This window comes from Telmatherina bonti, assembly GCF_933228915.1.
Source record: "Telmatherina bonti genome assembly, chromosome: 4".
Lineage (NCBI taxonomy): Eukaryota > Metazoa > Chordata > Actinopteri > Atheriniformes > Telmatherinidae > Telmatherina > Telmatherina bonti.
Genome location: NC_136622.1, coordinates 15,617,938 through 15,633,049, shown reverse-complemented (window position 1 = coordinate 15,633,049; position 15,112 = coordinate 15,617,938). Strand labels below are relative to the sequence as shown.

The 15,112-nt window shown below is 40.0% G+C and overlaps 1 protein-coding gene across 1 annotated transcript in view; it reads right to left on the bottom strand.

The window, feature by feature from the left end:
• ajap1 (adherens junctions associated protein 1) overlaps window positions 1-3,443 on the bottom strand; it is a gene marked incomplete at both ends in the record, with an annotated part of 53,900 nt that extends 50,457 nt beyond the window's left edge. The window contains one exon of the mRNA XM_079239406.1: window positions 3,415-3,443. Within this exon, the coding sequence (XP_079095532.1) occupies window positions 3,415-3,443 (29 nt within the window). The remainder of the gene's footprint in view (window positions 1-3,414) is intronic.
• Window positions 3,444-15,112: the final 11,669 nt, after the last annotated feature.

Genomic DNA, 15,112 nt, shown 5'->3' with positions numbered 1-15,112 from the left:
ATCTGCCAATGCTATACCACTTAGTGAAATGTCATTTATAATTCAGCTCTGTCTTTAAAAAAAACTGCAACATTTTTTTTTTTTTTTTCAAAAAATCTTTTTTCCATGTTTTCTCATCTCTCTGTTTCAAGAGTGGTCAGACGACCGAGCAGCCATGTCTGTTTTGTCTCTTTCATCATTACGCAGGGACAACCTGTCCGGGTCCTTCTGGATTTAACAGACTATTGAGCACAGGGTGTTAACAACACACACGCAGACACACTTGCATAGACACACGCCTCCAGAGGAAAGGCTCTCAGAGAAGCAACACAGCCTATTTCACTGCAAATTAGGTTAATCACGCTCCAGAGAGGCCCAGTTAATAACCCTCATAGAAGCTATTAAGATGGCACCTAAATCATAGGAATATCTGAATATCTGATGTCCCCTAACACAGTAATGCCATGTTCAGCCCTGGAGTTTTCACAAACACTCGCTGTGAGGGCGACGGCTGATCACACCGCTGTCAGCTCTGGAGTGCTGATGTTGTGCAATAACTTCTCTCTGGCTAAACATGTCATCCACATACAAACCCCTGTTCATTAAGCCTGTTATATCAAATCCATTTATACTATTAATCAGAAACAAACATGTTTCTTTGATGCAGTGTTAAACATGAATACTCAATTTCCATAAATATTGATATGAATAGACTACATATTGTTTGCTGTGCTGCTCATATATCTCTCTCTCTGCACGTCCACTGCATATTCTGCATATAAAACCAGCATTTCAAGCTGATTTACTGAACACACAACATCCCACAACTCTTTTATTTTTAGAATATAGTCAAAAAATAAGAAAAAGAAACAACTAAAAACCTGAAGAACCAGTTTCTTTCATCACACAATCTTCTTCTAGGTAAGAGCTAGTGAAAGACAAACTGATGTCTCTGCCAGAAATGGCAGCAGCAGCAGCAGCAAACTGAAGGCTGATAGCATCTCCTCTGCCTCGGTGGGACAAGAGTTCACCACAGGGAACCGAAAACTGTGTGACATCCATGAAAGATTGAGCTTGTAGAAGCAGGGATGAATTCTGGCCACAAGTTAGAGTCTCTGGTTTGAGCTTTTTTCTTCTACACTTACAGAACAAATTCTGAATTTACCTTATATAACCTTATATACTAACAAACACATTTTTCTACTTACATCCTATGCAATAGGATCAAGGCTGCAGAGTGTTTCACTGCACTCTATGCAACAAAGGACAGATTTCAGTGTTTCAGATATACAAGTTTCAACAACTGACTTACTTAAACACTGTAGTACATAAATAATATGTAGTCATTCCCAAAATTTGGACAACAAATTTATCTTATTTATTGTGAAAATGAGCCACTTGTGCAATACAGAAAACTCTTATTCAAGTAGCAAAAATGGTTCCTAGATTATAATTATAGAGAAGTTACTTATACTATAAAATATATTTCAGTTTCCACAGATTATACCATTGTTGTTGTTATTAATGTACTCACATCTAGAGCTGACTGTGTTTAAATATTACTCATTTGAAACTCATATTTATGGCATTAACTTGCAGAATGAAATCACTTTCAACCTAATTTGGACTTCGTTTTTAAATGGCTAAAATCGAGATTACAAATTTTCAGCGTGGCAGTATTACATAGCTCTAGTTCAAGCCTATAAAGTCCATAATGATCATAATAAAGCAATATCGCCCAACTCTATTTTACAGGCTGCATTAATGATACTGTCTGCCCAGAATTCACGATGTGTAACGGCAGCTGGAATCTGCAAAAGCTTGGTTTTCAGTTGTGTCTTCATTTATCCATCAGTGATTTTCTCCTGCCTCGCTAAAGTCAGTGCTGTTGCAAATACGCCCACATTTCAGTTTTCTGTGGGCAGTTTGTTCTTTGTCTGTTCCAACAGGTACAGTAGATTTATCTGCACATGCTCAGAGTTCATTTCTCCCTTTTTATATCACACATACAGACACATGTTTTCCCCTACAGATACTGGAGAAACTATACCATAGGGAGGAGTCACCATTGAGATTAAGCATGACTGAGTGATAACTCTTGGCAGCAATGATTCAAGATTTCATCCTGTGATGGGAAACAATTAACATTTGTGAAATACAACTATTAACAAGCTGCTTCTATCAATAGCAGCAGTTATTTGACATTCCACATCATGTCAGTAAGCGATGAGGACATTCCTGCAGATGGAAATTGGTTTCTCTGGTCTTCAGACTGATACATCCAGAGATATGAGACCTAAAAGCATTTCATTTCATCATCCTGCGCGACTGTTCTGTCTACGGCTTGTACTGCCATTACCCCTCTGAGGTCAGCATAAGATGTACAGTGTGTGTCATGCATAATCAATGCACGGCTGCAAATGGGCAGGAATTAGAGATACTGGCAGGAATGAGATCCAGCAGGTGGCAAACGACTGTAACTGCCAGCAGGTTTTGGGCTTATTTGATGCCACGCCATTACATCTGCACCTCTTTGAAGGCAAATGAATGTGCTGAATTTTAGCTTTTGTTTGGAGGCTTCCCAGCAAAGCTGAAGTCAGTGACCCGCTCTCCATACTGCTTTAGCTTACAGAGACACCATCAAAAATATCCATACTTAAGATTTCTATCAGAATGGCAGTTCAGTCAGGTCGAGCTTACCTCTCTGCCCCAACAGCCCCATGCCATGCTCTCTCCACTATCTCCTCTGGATGAACTCAGGTTCAGGCTGCAGGCTGCAGCACCCGCTCCCCCCAATCAAAAAACTACACATTTAATTTATTGGATTTTAATTATATTTTAAGGCCAGCGAGAATAATAGCGTCTTAAATTTACTTTTTGTTTTTCCAACAAAAGTTTCACTTTCTAATTACCTTTCAAGTCCGTGTTGCATTTGTTTGTTTTCACAAGTGGGGAGGAGCTGACAGATCTAACCTTGAGGCTGTGCACGCGCGTGTTTGAAGCACGCGCGTCTGTCTGTGACTTGAGCGTGCGGCTTTGCACCGAGCTGCTGGCGACCCCTAGCGTTCAAAGTAGGGAACTGATCGTCATATTTCTCAAGAAAATCCCCAAACATTGCCTATCTACACACAGCCGTCGCTCTTTATTACTGTCAACGCAACAAAAAAATGGCAATTTTTGTGAAATATTTTGATCCACACTCTTGTAATTTTGCAGCTTTTTTTTTTTTCCAAACATTTTGTTAACATTTAATCCAATCATCAATCCCTGCAGACTCTTATAAATTGCCGTGGCGTAGGTTTAAAAACTGAGACACGTCGTCGAAGATCGATGTCAAACGTGAAACAGCAGAAAACATCTTCATGATTCATTTCGCAGAAGCATTTGCCATCCATATATATCACCAGCTCGTTATTTAAAATGACAACGTCTTACCTGCGCGCAACACTCCGTTTTATCCACATTTTTCTCTCGACTGCCAAATCCGACTCAGTCCTCCAGGTATCCTCCCATTTGGATGGGTTTCCACCAAAGTCTACTAATTCTGATTCTAAAAGCACTCAAGTTATGGATCTTACTCCAGCTGTCAATGTAAACATAGTTTAAGCCATATCCTTCTCCATTGCGCACATCAGGCTCTACCAAGAATCGCTGCCAAATCCCCCTAAAGATACATCAGAACAACATCAGTTTTCTCAGGAAGTTGTCCATCAGTTGTTTTATTGGCGACACTCTCCCTTGTTGTCAGTGAAGGCTGGCGGGGGGCACGCGGACAGGTGAACACAAGGGGCGAAACCAGAGGAGGTGTCCTCAAACTTTGCCTTCACGCAAATCGTTCATTTCCATCCCCCCGGCTGGAGAGGCAGGGAGGCAAGATGCGGGGAGGAAAAACAGAGCATGTAGTTGGCATCCTCGTCGCTGACATGACAGAGCATCGTCTACATTTAGGAGGAAAATAAATGTAAAAAAAAAAAAAAAGGGCAAAGATCTGAAAGAAAACTGAGCGGAAGATGATGAGGTTCTCGGAGGATTCAAGTCACCAATGGCAGGGGCTCCTCATATCTACTTACATATCTGGAGATGTGAAGGGTTGGGGAAAGTTTCAAATAAATAGGTGGAACTGAAAAAAAGGAAGAGATGGACGCGGAGAGGGACAATCCTGGAGGAAGAAGAGGGTTGTTTCAGAGGAGTTAGAGAGAGGGGAGGATGAGCGCTTGTCATTAGAGAGAGGAGAGGAGGATGGTCCGTCTCCTCCTGCTGCTCCTCTTCTCTCAGACTGACGAACGACCTGCCTGCTGAGCCCCACGCTGCCGTGACGTCATTTTAAAGCCAAATATGTCATGTGCCGGAGTGTTTCACTTCATATGGGTGCCAGCTCATGTCTGCCATGTCTGTCAAAGTGGGGGAAGGCGTTGCACTGTCCAGCACAGCGCAGAGCTGCACAGAGGTGCATCTGACAACTGGGTGACCACATCAGTGAATGATAGTGTTGCAAAAATTTAGAATGCATTTACTAAACAGACCTTTTTTTTTCCCCCTGCAAGTCCAGCAGTGTTTAATCCTTAAGTGAGCTGACAAACCCAGTTAATACATCTAAAAACTGCAAAAAGACCTCAAAATGAAATGAGTCTACATAATGTTACAACTGAGCAAACTCCAGAGGAACAGAGATAACTTAGAGACTGAATGTCAATCAGGCCAGATCTGCATTGACAGTTTATTGTGATGCCACAGAGTTAGTCTTAACTCGGCCAGGTTAGCAAGGGGTTTGCTGCTGGGTCAATAAATGCGTTGTCCACCTGCAAAACATACCTTTAGTATTGTAAACTGCTGCCACCACTGTGGGGAAAGCACAGCACCTGTGGCTTTTAACATTGGGATGTTCTCAGCTTTGTTTTGCCACATGTTAAAAGTTGAACACAAAGTTTCACATATTCACATTTATTTATATTTATATCACATAAAATCAGAGTTTTATTAAGCAGCAAAGTAGGTTACTGGGTCAAAATTCTAACTATTTTTTCTAACATTAAATATGTTTTTTAAGTTGGCAGAGAAAATGGCACTTTGAAAAATAAGGGAGATTCATTTGAATATTTTTTCAGAATTATTTCTCATTCTTTCTCTTAAATGATGTTACATCTGCCATATTTATCAGTTGAGGATGGCTCATGTTACGTGCAGATACCATATCCCTCATTGGAAGAACTTTGCCTAGTTTTGAGAGATGAAGACAAAATCCCTCACCATCACTCCACCAGAAAATCCTGTCATATCAATTTGTTTAAAATATCAGCCAGGGTTGTTAGATGGTTTTCCTCATAGAATGATCTGGAAAATAATAATAATAAAAAAAAAAAAAACTATTAGGAATGCTTTTTTCTGATTTGATAAAATGTGTCCATCAAATGTAGGTCTCAACCAGTCAGATCAGCTGAGGAAGGGTTAGTGCTGGATTGCATCGTCTGCAGTTATTGTCTCATCTAACCACCAGTGACAGTCATCATGCACTCAAGTCTCAGTTCTGATTGAATAAACGTCATCTTTATTTTCTTTTCATCACACCAAAACCTGTCCTGTCCTGTCCTGAGCTTAAGCATTTTGGCTACAAAACACCCTTTCAGCCTGATCATTTCTTTCACAAGCTTCAACATACAAGGTGTGAGGGCAGCATAAGCTGCCACACAGTAAAGGTCTGGTAACTTTTTTCTTTTTCTCAATTATGTAAACACTTTAAAGATACTTTATCATTTTCATATTTTTATTAGCTGGGTTGACAGGGGGTTAACTAACTGGGTGCACACATTTGGTTAACTTATATTGTCACCTTGTTAATTTGGTTTATTTTGTCACCTTTTTGTATTAATTTGCTTTGTTTTCAGTTGATATACTTTCCTTTTGAGTTGCCAGTTCCTTGGTGTTCCCAACCCTGCCAAAGAAGAGTCCTGGATCCACTGGAGCTCCTTAAATCAGGCTGAGGCCTAATTGGGCACAACAATCTTTTTTTTTTTATAGGAGAGAAGTATAGGAGGGATTTAGGTTTTTCTATTGATTGTTTGTCAGTTGATTTGCATTATTTAGGTATTTCAGATTGTTTAGTTTATTGTCTTAACTGATTATATGTAACACTTTTTGGTAAGTTAAGTTTATGTTACAGTTGGTATATAGTATTGTATTGTCTCCCCCCTCGTGTGTCAAAATGGCTTGATCAGCCAGTACATATGTGTCCCTTGTGCGTCAGTTAGGTAGGTCAGTTAGTGTTTGAGTTCCTTATGTTAATACCTAGATTGACATTTGTTTTCTTTGACTGCTTTTATGGGCCCAAAGTTATTGCACTGAAAGATTTATTTTGTTATTTTTGTTAAATAAATGTAGACATATTTTTCTAAAAACATTCCTTGTGCTTTTCTGGTTTTTCGGCTCGGTCCCTCACACATGGTAAGGTTGTGACAGAATGTTGTCAGAGACAACGCAACCATATAACGTTCTTCCTGCTGCTGAAGAATGAAGAAACATTTTGTTTCTTTTCAAGAACTGCACCATGAATGCATTAGAAAGTTATTCACTTCATCATAATTTAGCCAATTAAAGAACATATGTGTTGCTTTGTGTCATTGTATGCATGGTGGCTGCCCAACTACACCGCCACTGTTCAGCTGTGGCTTAAATTCTGTCTGCCTACTCCTGAAATACAAACTACAAGATCGTAAAAATGACTGAAAAGCCTAGAAAGCACAAAGTGAGCTCTATTTTTGTCTCTCTTTTCAATCACAATGGAACACAATGGCTCATCAAATGCTTGTCATTTGTGATTGATTTCGGCAGTCTTCGCAAGCAGCACTATTCCTGCCAAGTTCCACATACAGTTAGTCTGTTGGGGTTTTAAAGTTGATACAAGTTTGTTCACAATGTAAATTGGGAGCTAGTATTTTATTTTTTATAAGGATTAGCACTTCCAAATCCGAGACCTTGGTCGTCAGCCAGGAAAGGGCGGAGTGTCCTCTCCAGGTCAGGAATGAGGTCCTACCGCAAGTGAAGGAATTCAAGTATCTTGGAGTCTTGTGACTATGAACAAGATGGTGCAGACTCTGCGCAGGTCTGTTATGGTGAAGAAGGAGTCAAGCAAGAAGGCAAAACTCTTGATTTATCAGTCGATTTATGTTCCTATCCTCACCTATCACGAGCTGTGGGTAGTGACCGAAAGAACTAGACTGCAGATACAAATGGATGAACTGAATTTCCTCAGCATGGTGGCCGGGTTTTTCCGTAGAGATAGGGTGAGAAGTTTGGTCATCTGAAAGGAGCTCATAGTATAACCACTGCTCTTCCGCATCAAGACGACCCAGTTGAGGTGGCTCGGGCATCTGGTTAAGATGCCTCCTGGACCCCTTTTTTGGGAAGTGTTTCGGCCATGTTACTGCAGGAGGAGACCCCGTAGAAGACTCAGGACATGCTGGGGGGATAATATCTCTCAGGTGATATGGGAACGCCTTGGGATTCCCCCTGAGGAGCTGGCAAAAAGGGCCAGGGAAAGGGAAGCCTAGACTTCCCTGCTTAGGCTGTTCCGTCACGACCTGCCCCAGGATAAGTGGCAGAAAATTGATGGATGGATGGATGGATGGATGAATGAAAGGACAGATGGAATGTTATATTCCATCTGATGGGCACAAAAATACACATGACTTCTAGAAGAAAAGTAGAATTAAGTTGACAGTTTAAGTCATCAATCATGAAACATCTTCTATATTTTGCCCCTTTTTCTAACATTCAAGCCATTCTTTCAGAAAAAAGCATTCAGTACTAAATTACTGATGGGTGATGTCAGCATTTGAGCACTGATAGCGATGAGGTGAAATATGTTCTCTGGTAATGTTTGCAAGCTGGATGGTGAATCCAAAGTGAAAGCTACTCTCTAGCGTGTGGCTCATTTCTACCTTCTTTCCTGTTTGACATGAATGCAGCATTAAACCGTCACCCTGGAGGCTCTTTACACACCTGTACTACAAGAAGTTAGCGAGAGGCAAAATCCCTTTTCATTAGAATCAATGCACTGATGTGACCGCGTAGCCAGGTAGGTGAAAATATTATCCATGACAAGATCAGGTCTTGCGTGAGAAACAGAGAGAAAAAAGGGCAGCCTTTCTTGTTCACCTCAGGGTCAAAGTGTCAAACCAGTGAAAACATCATACCTGTTTTAGCCTTTGCAAATGCTCTAGTGTTTCCTGGAAAAAAACAAAAAAACAAAAAACAAAACAAAGATTGTTACAGTATTTGGTGTGACTGTGCACAAAAATGAAAATGAAAACATCCATTTCTAAAAATGGAAAAAGGCAAGCTTTTTTTTTCTTCTTTCGGTGCAGATCTTTAGCTCAGTTGGGTATGTAGTCTAGTCAGAAATGCAGCTCTTCATAAAATTGCTCTATACATGATGAGGCAACTTTCCTCCCCCACTAATTGTTGCTATAAAACATACTTCTGTTAAATACCCTCATTACTTCATTACCGAGTATACATACATGCTGATGCATACGGACGTCTCTATCTGAGAAAGCGATCATCAGCTCTCCAGCAGATGGAAGCTGTCATCGCTCTCTTTCTCTCTTGCACTTCCTTCATCTGTTCCCTTCTCATTCACACTCCATTTCTCACACTCACGGTTTTGCATGTCGTCTTATTCTGTTTCATGTTTGTGTGTGTCCCCGTCCTCATACATGTTTGCCCATGTTCATGCGATGACCCAGTGCAAGTGTGAACAGGCTTATTCTGCCTCAGAGACAGAGTCACAGGTTGTCATGTATGTCTAAAGCTGCAGGCGGCTTTGGCACACATGGATCTAAACACAGCATAAGAAACATCTGTTGTATAAGCCATTAACACCCTGCCATGAGAGCGTGCATTAAAAGGAAGAGCGATCAGAGTATTGCAGTGTCTCTGCTAAACTGAGTCATTCTGAAAAGCAGTTTTGGGAACAGTCATGTGTGCAGGGTGGATTGGATGCCGGTTAATGGCTGTGGTCTTGCTGAGGTTATAGACAAAGAACCTAGTTGCTCCCGCCAGGAAAGAGCTCACTAGTTCTTGGGAAAATATGTTTCACTTCTGTAAAACCTGGAGTGAAAAACTCCTTATGGTGTCTTGGAATTGAAATTGCCATAAGCAGTGACGGCCAAGAGACAAACTAAAATGACTTTGTCAGTCAGAGGATCTTTGATTTGTTATGATCAAATGAGCTGTGCTACATATAGATAATTTATCCATTCCATCTATTTCTAGAATTGATCTGGGATCATGTAACAGAACCCAGTCTGATGGAAAATGTCCAAATCTCCATCTCCCCAGCTATTTTATCCAGCTCTGCCAAAATGGCACATAGGTACTCCTGATTCAGCCGAGAGATACAAGTTCTTCTTCCATGTAGTCAATCCTCTAGACTTAGTATGATTGGAGACCCTGTTTATTTCAGAGTTACATCATTCAGATGGTCTGCATTTGTTTTCACACTACACTGCAGTCAAATGAACCAAACTTTTTGAATAATGTATTACTCTCCTCGCCCGAGGCAATGCTGCATCAAGAATTACTGTGGTAGAAGACTAGACAAACAACAAACAAGAAATCTTGCTCGTGTATTGGTTAAGTCAGGGCAACTTCCGTTTTTTTTATACTTTATTATGTAGTTTACTTCCTGTGTGAAGTTTACTTAGGGTGCATTCACATCAGGACAGTCCGCCAGACTCGGTTGGACTGGGGACTGGGGACCCAGTTTGTGTTCACTCTGCGCTTTAGTCAAACAAGTCAAACCATTAGAATAAAATATCCTCATTCTCACCAAAGGTGGCGCTGCACTAGTATTTAGCAAAAGAGAGGAAGAAACCTGCGTGAAGAGGAAAATTCAGTGTCCTCCTTGTAAGCTAAACATGGAGCATGAAACTATCGCTGTTTTGGGTTTTTTATTTTGTCTTATACTGCAGAAATACACGGCAACACTGGACTCAGAATGAACAACGGACGAGGCAGAGGATCCTTAACGCAATTATTACCCACAATGCAACACGCCAAAAGTCTTTATTTTGTAGTCCACTTCTTGTATTTGGTTCGTTTAAGAAAATAGACTGAGTCTGCTTCTTTGATCCAAATCAGAATTCGTTTGGTGCATTCACATTTCCCCAAATGAAGCGGACTTTACGAGCAAACGGACTAGAATTCAGTTAAAAAAGGCTGATGTGAATGTGCCCTTAATGCAAACTTAGACCTGTTTTCAGTTTCTTTGTTTGTTTTATGTTGTGCATCAGGGTTTTGTTGTGTATTGACACTTTCCCAAACAAGTTCTCAAAGCAAAGCCTGATTCAAAATTCGTGCACATTTTCGGTCATTTTGTTACCGCAGCTGTTGACTCAAAACTGGCCAGGTGGGTCTCTTCTAACTCATCTGCTAGCAAAGTATGACTTATTGTACCTTCCTAGCAGCTAAAGCCACAAGCCGGGCCAGCCACATATGTCAACTCGATAACTTGAACAATTTCCAGCTGGTGAAACACTTAAGTTAATAAAGCAATACAAGGTAAAACTTTACTACCCTGATACTTGTACTAGCAAGAAGCAACCTCACTTTGTTAAATGGTTGTGTTTGCAATCACGACCACAGCCACAGGTGGTACCTGCTCGAAACAGTTTAATTACTTCATCAAATACGGGAAAAACAGCTAAACCCAAACTTAGAATTACACATGGGGAGGAAATCCAAATTATAAGTAAGAATAATTATCTTGGAAAACTGTTTGACTTTCAACTTAAGTTTGATACAAACACATTCGATTTAGCATCAAAGAATTCACTTGATATGAAAGCTGAATTCGTATTGTGTTTTATACCATTTTTATCAGGCTTTAAACATTTATATAATGGTTTCAAAGTTTGTCAATGTGGAATAAAAATTGCTTCATGTCATGGGTCTCAGGACCTGGTCTGTCCTTTTCCCAGAATGTATGTGTGTGAGTATGTATACAGCCATGGTTTTATTCTAGATCCCCAGACAAAGATGTCTTCCATCAACCCATCACAGCTGCCACTCATCAAGCCATTACTCGAGCAGTATATCTTCCTGAGTTCAGCCTGCCGTTGACACCAGATTGTTCACACCGTTTAGTGGTATCTGGTCTTGGTGATCTTTAGATTTTGTCCAGTTTGGAGACCTGTTAAACATAAGTGTTTTTGCCTTTACAGAAAGTCCTGTTTAGATCTTGTTACCTTCCACTGTTTTTGGATGACCACCACATTTCCAGTCTGCACCACACCTGCCTTTGCCAGCACACCTGCACTCAGTCTCTCCGTCTGCCTGCTCACCGCTTAGCAAACACTCTCTGGACCATCATCAGCACAGCAATAAACTTCTTTCTTCTTATCCAGTTTCCCACATGCTCTTTGACTCCAACACTTCCCCTTATGACACTTTAGTTACAGTATCGTACTTACCTCCAAGATTACTGGAGTCCAGTTAAAGGACCTTTGTTTACTTTGGAAGATGCCAAAATAAGAACACAAAACAAGAAGAACTATTAGTCAATTTGGCCATGTCCAGTGATTTGATATTCATAGAATGGCATATTTATGCACTTCTGAATAAAACGAAATATTGCACCAATTCTTTTTTTTCATTTTGCTGTCAGACTACTTAATGCTGATATTTTTCTCCTGTCACAACCTAATCTGCACAACATTATATGGACAAAGTAGTGTTGTCAGAAGCTAAGCCCTGAAGTCACTGATATGTTACTGTCTTGTTGTGCCAACTCTGAACTGGCAAAGACATAATCTAGAAAAGTGAGGAGAAATTAGCAGAACAATAAATACTATCCAGGCTAAGATGAAGTGAAACAGGTGCATTACCTAAGGGACATGAAACAAACACAATTATCTAGTTCCATGTTTTGAAAAGGCATTGTACAAGTAGGTGTGAATGTCATAAACTATGCCACATGTTGCAGTTAAAACACACACCATCTGCTTGACTGTAGCTTTCTGTGACTGAAAATAGAGTTCATGAGCACAAAGGAAACAATGCACATGAGCTCGGTCATCCAGATAAATGTATATTGTCTAATAGGAAAAAAAGTAACTGGATTTGATGGAGATTCTTAATGAGGACAATTAAGTTCTTATCAAACAGCTTTTCAGTTCTCAGAAGTGAAAAGAGTTTTCCAATATTAACTGATGCATCTATAAGAAACAACAAAGAAAAAACAAAATAATGTTTACTCCTACAAATGACATATTAAATTATGTGAAATCTCTTCTTGTCTCTTGTAATCTCTTGTTGAAACAATAATATTGATGATAGAATCTTTAAGAGATTGGACGTTCCAAAGCTTGTAATGTTTAACTAGTTCGATGTCTTCCATTCATTTCTGTCTCTTTTGCCTTTCTCCTTATCTTACCTGTATCTATTTATTATTTGAAGACCAGACAATTTATTATCCATCTAGTTAGGAGTTGGTTAAAACATACTGCAGTGTTTTATTTTATTGCTATCTACAGGACACTAGAAATCCAAATCTAACGTCATCAAGGCTAAGACAATGTGAAAAAACCTTATTACAGCTGCTAAAATTCTTTTATAGACTACTGAACAGATAACACAGCATACGAAATAGATGCAGTTTCTTTCAATTGAGAGTGGACATCCAGAAGATTAACAGCTGGTAGAGTTCCTTTCTGTACCCTGGTTGAATCAGTGTTATCTGTATTTTCATTTTCATATCTTGTATTTTGTTTATTTATTTAGTTTGATACTCAGCTAGCAAGGAACAACTCTGTTGTAAAGAACTGACATGCGTTCCCAGAACATATTTCTGTGCTTTTTATTCATTTTGTTTGTTTTTTATTTGTTATGCTGTTTACAAAAAAAACTTCAAATCAATAAACATATTTGAGAAGAATAAAAGTGGGTGTTTTTCATTCTACACTAATTTGTGTAATGTAGCTATCAATATAGCAGAAATGTCAATACTGCAATATGTGCAATATCACAAGTATACCCAATAAATACAGCAGTAAGATAAAGAGAGAATTTTGCGGAAGACCAAGCTCCTCTACAGGATGTATAATCAGAAGATAAAGAAATAGTTGATGCTTAGTAATCTTATTATCTATCCATCTCTTGACACTTACCCAAGGTATAGCCCTGAATTCTGCAGAAGAAACCATTTTCAGCAGCTTGTGTCCAAAATCTCCTTCTTTCAGTCACTAACCACAGCTTCTGACCACAGGTGACAGTATGGACATATATCAACTGGTAAATCAAGAGTCCTTCTTGTAATGAGTTACCCTGAGGATCCTTAATTCAGCCACACACAGGGAGTTCTGGACAAATGACCAGTTTATTGGTGGAGGAGTATGAACAGAAGATCAGTCCGGGGGAATGGTCTGCAGAAGAAACCAGGCAACAGCTGGGAGGTAAACAGGATGGCAAAATACTCGTCCAGGCAACGACAAGGCTCAGAGATCCAAAGACAGGCAGGGTCGGTAACCAGAAGATCCGAAAAGTTGCGGTGTCCGTCGAGGGCAAGGCAAGGAGGGTAATCCAGGGGCATAAAGCAGAAGGTCAGCAACTGAGGATCAATCCGTAGAACGCTGGAACAAAACTAGACATAGGTCTGATTATTATCTGGCAGAAAAGGAGGGATTGGAGGGAGCTTAAGTAGGCAGTGAGAGAAAAGGAAACCAGGTGAACTGAATGAGGTAGCAGAGGCAATTAGGAAGCCAGCGGGTGGATCGAGTAATCAATGAGCGCCAGGAGATCAGGGTGGCAAAAACATAACACTTCTTCACCATGACAGATCAATGCTGAGCATGCATCATGTTGCACCAGTCTGGTTGTCAATCTTCCACTCTATTCTTCCCACAGACATAACCCAGATATTAAGATACTAGAACTCTACATCACTGTTTGCCCAGCTGAGGACCATGATCTCAGATATGGAAGTGTTGATCCTGATCCTAGTTACACAGTTATAAACCACCACAGTGAGAGTTGAAAATCATGGCCGGATGAAGCAAACTGGTCTGCATCATCTGCAAAAAGCTGAGAAGCAATCATTATCACAACAATGAGGCTCCACTATGAAACCATATCACATCTTTACTGTCTGAGAATACTTCAAATGGGCAACAAAGAGAATAAATCATCTAAATCGAACTGATAGTGTGCTTGTGATCAAGCACAGAAGCATCCTGTCCAGGACGTGCAATGCCAACTAGCAAGACCTCTTGCCACCACATATAAAAAATTCTAGATCCATCCAGAGTAATCAGGTCCATATCCAAAGAAACAGGCAGCTCAAATGAGGAATGAGATGTCAGAAGTGAGTCCATGAATGCGACAGTTTTGTTTAGAAGAGGTGAGTTTGAAAAGGTGTAACACTGCTCAGGACCTTTAAACCTCCAGTTCTCTGGTGATCAAGGCAGATTAAACATTTTTTTAACTTTTAATTCATGAGGCAGTGCAAGTCCTTCTCAGACCCCAGGCAAAGCTAAATGTCTGACCAATATATGCAAAATAACTGATGTTTCCAAGTCTTGCCTTCTGGGAATTTTAAGTTGATCTCAGGCACAGATGAAATATATATTGCAAAGGCTGCAGTGTGGCAATTCTTAGCTTTCTCTTTATGCCACTTGGTGCCAATCAGAAAGCTGGCAGTCTCTCTCTAAAGCACAAAGAAAGAAAGTAGGTATTACAGGAGTCTGCATTCCTGCAAGCAACTTTTTTACATCCAAAAAATTGTTCTGAGCCCTTACACTACAAAATGAACGGTAAGACCAGAGGTTGAAAGACAAAAATGTCTTATTCAAACATTTTTACTGCTTTTACTACAAAAAAGTTAACTCAAAGCTGCAGTGTGAAGTTCCACCTATTGTTCACTTAATGCTTCTCACTCTGCCAGGCTTGAATAATTCAGCTTACCAATGGATTTCTCCACATACACAGAAAAAAAGAATAGTCACTGACAACGTCTGACCCAAGTTCTCGTTTCATGCAATTTACTACATTGTATTTTAAGGGAGATTTGTCTAGAAGGCCATTAGAATGGCTGCTTACTCATCAAAGCTGTGTTTTACAGTTTCCCAGGGGGGGCCCAAGG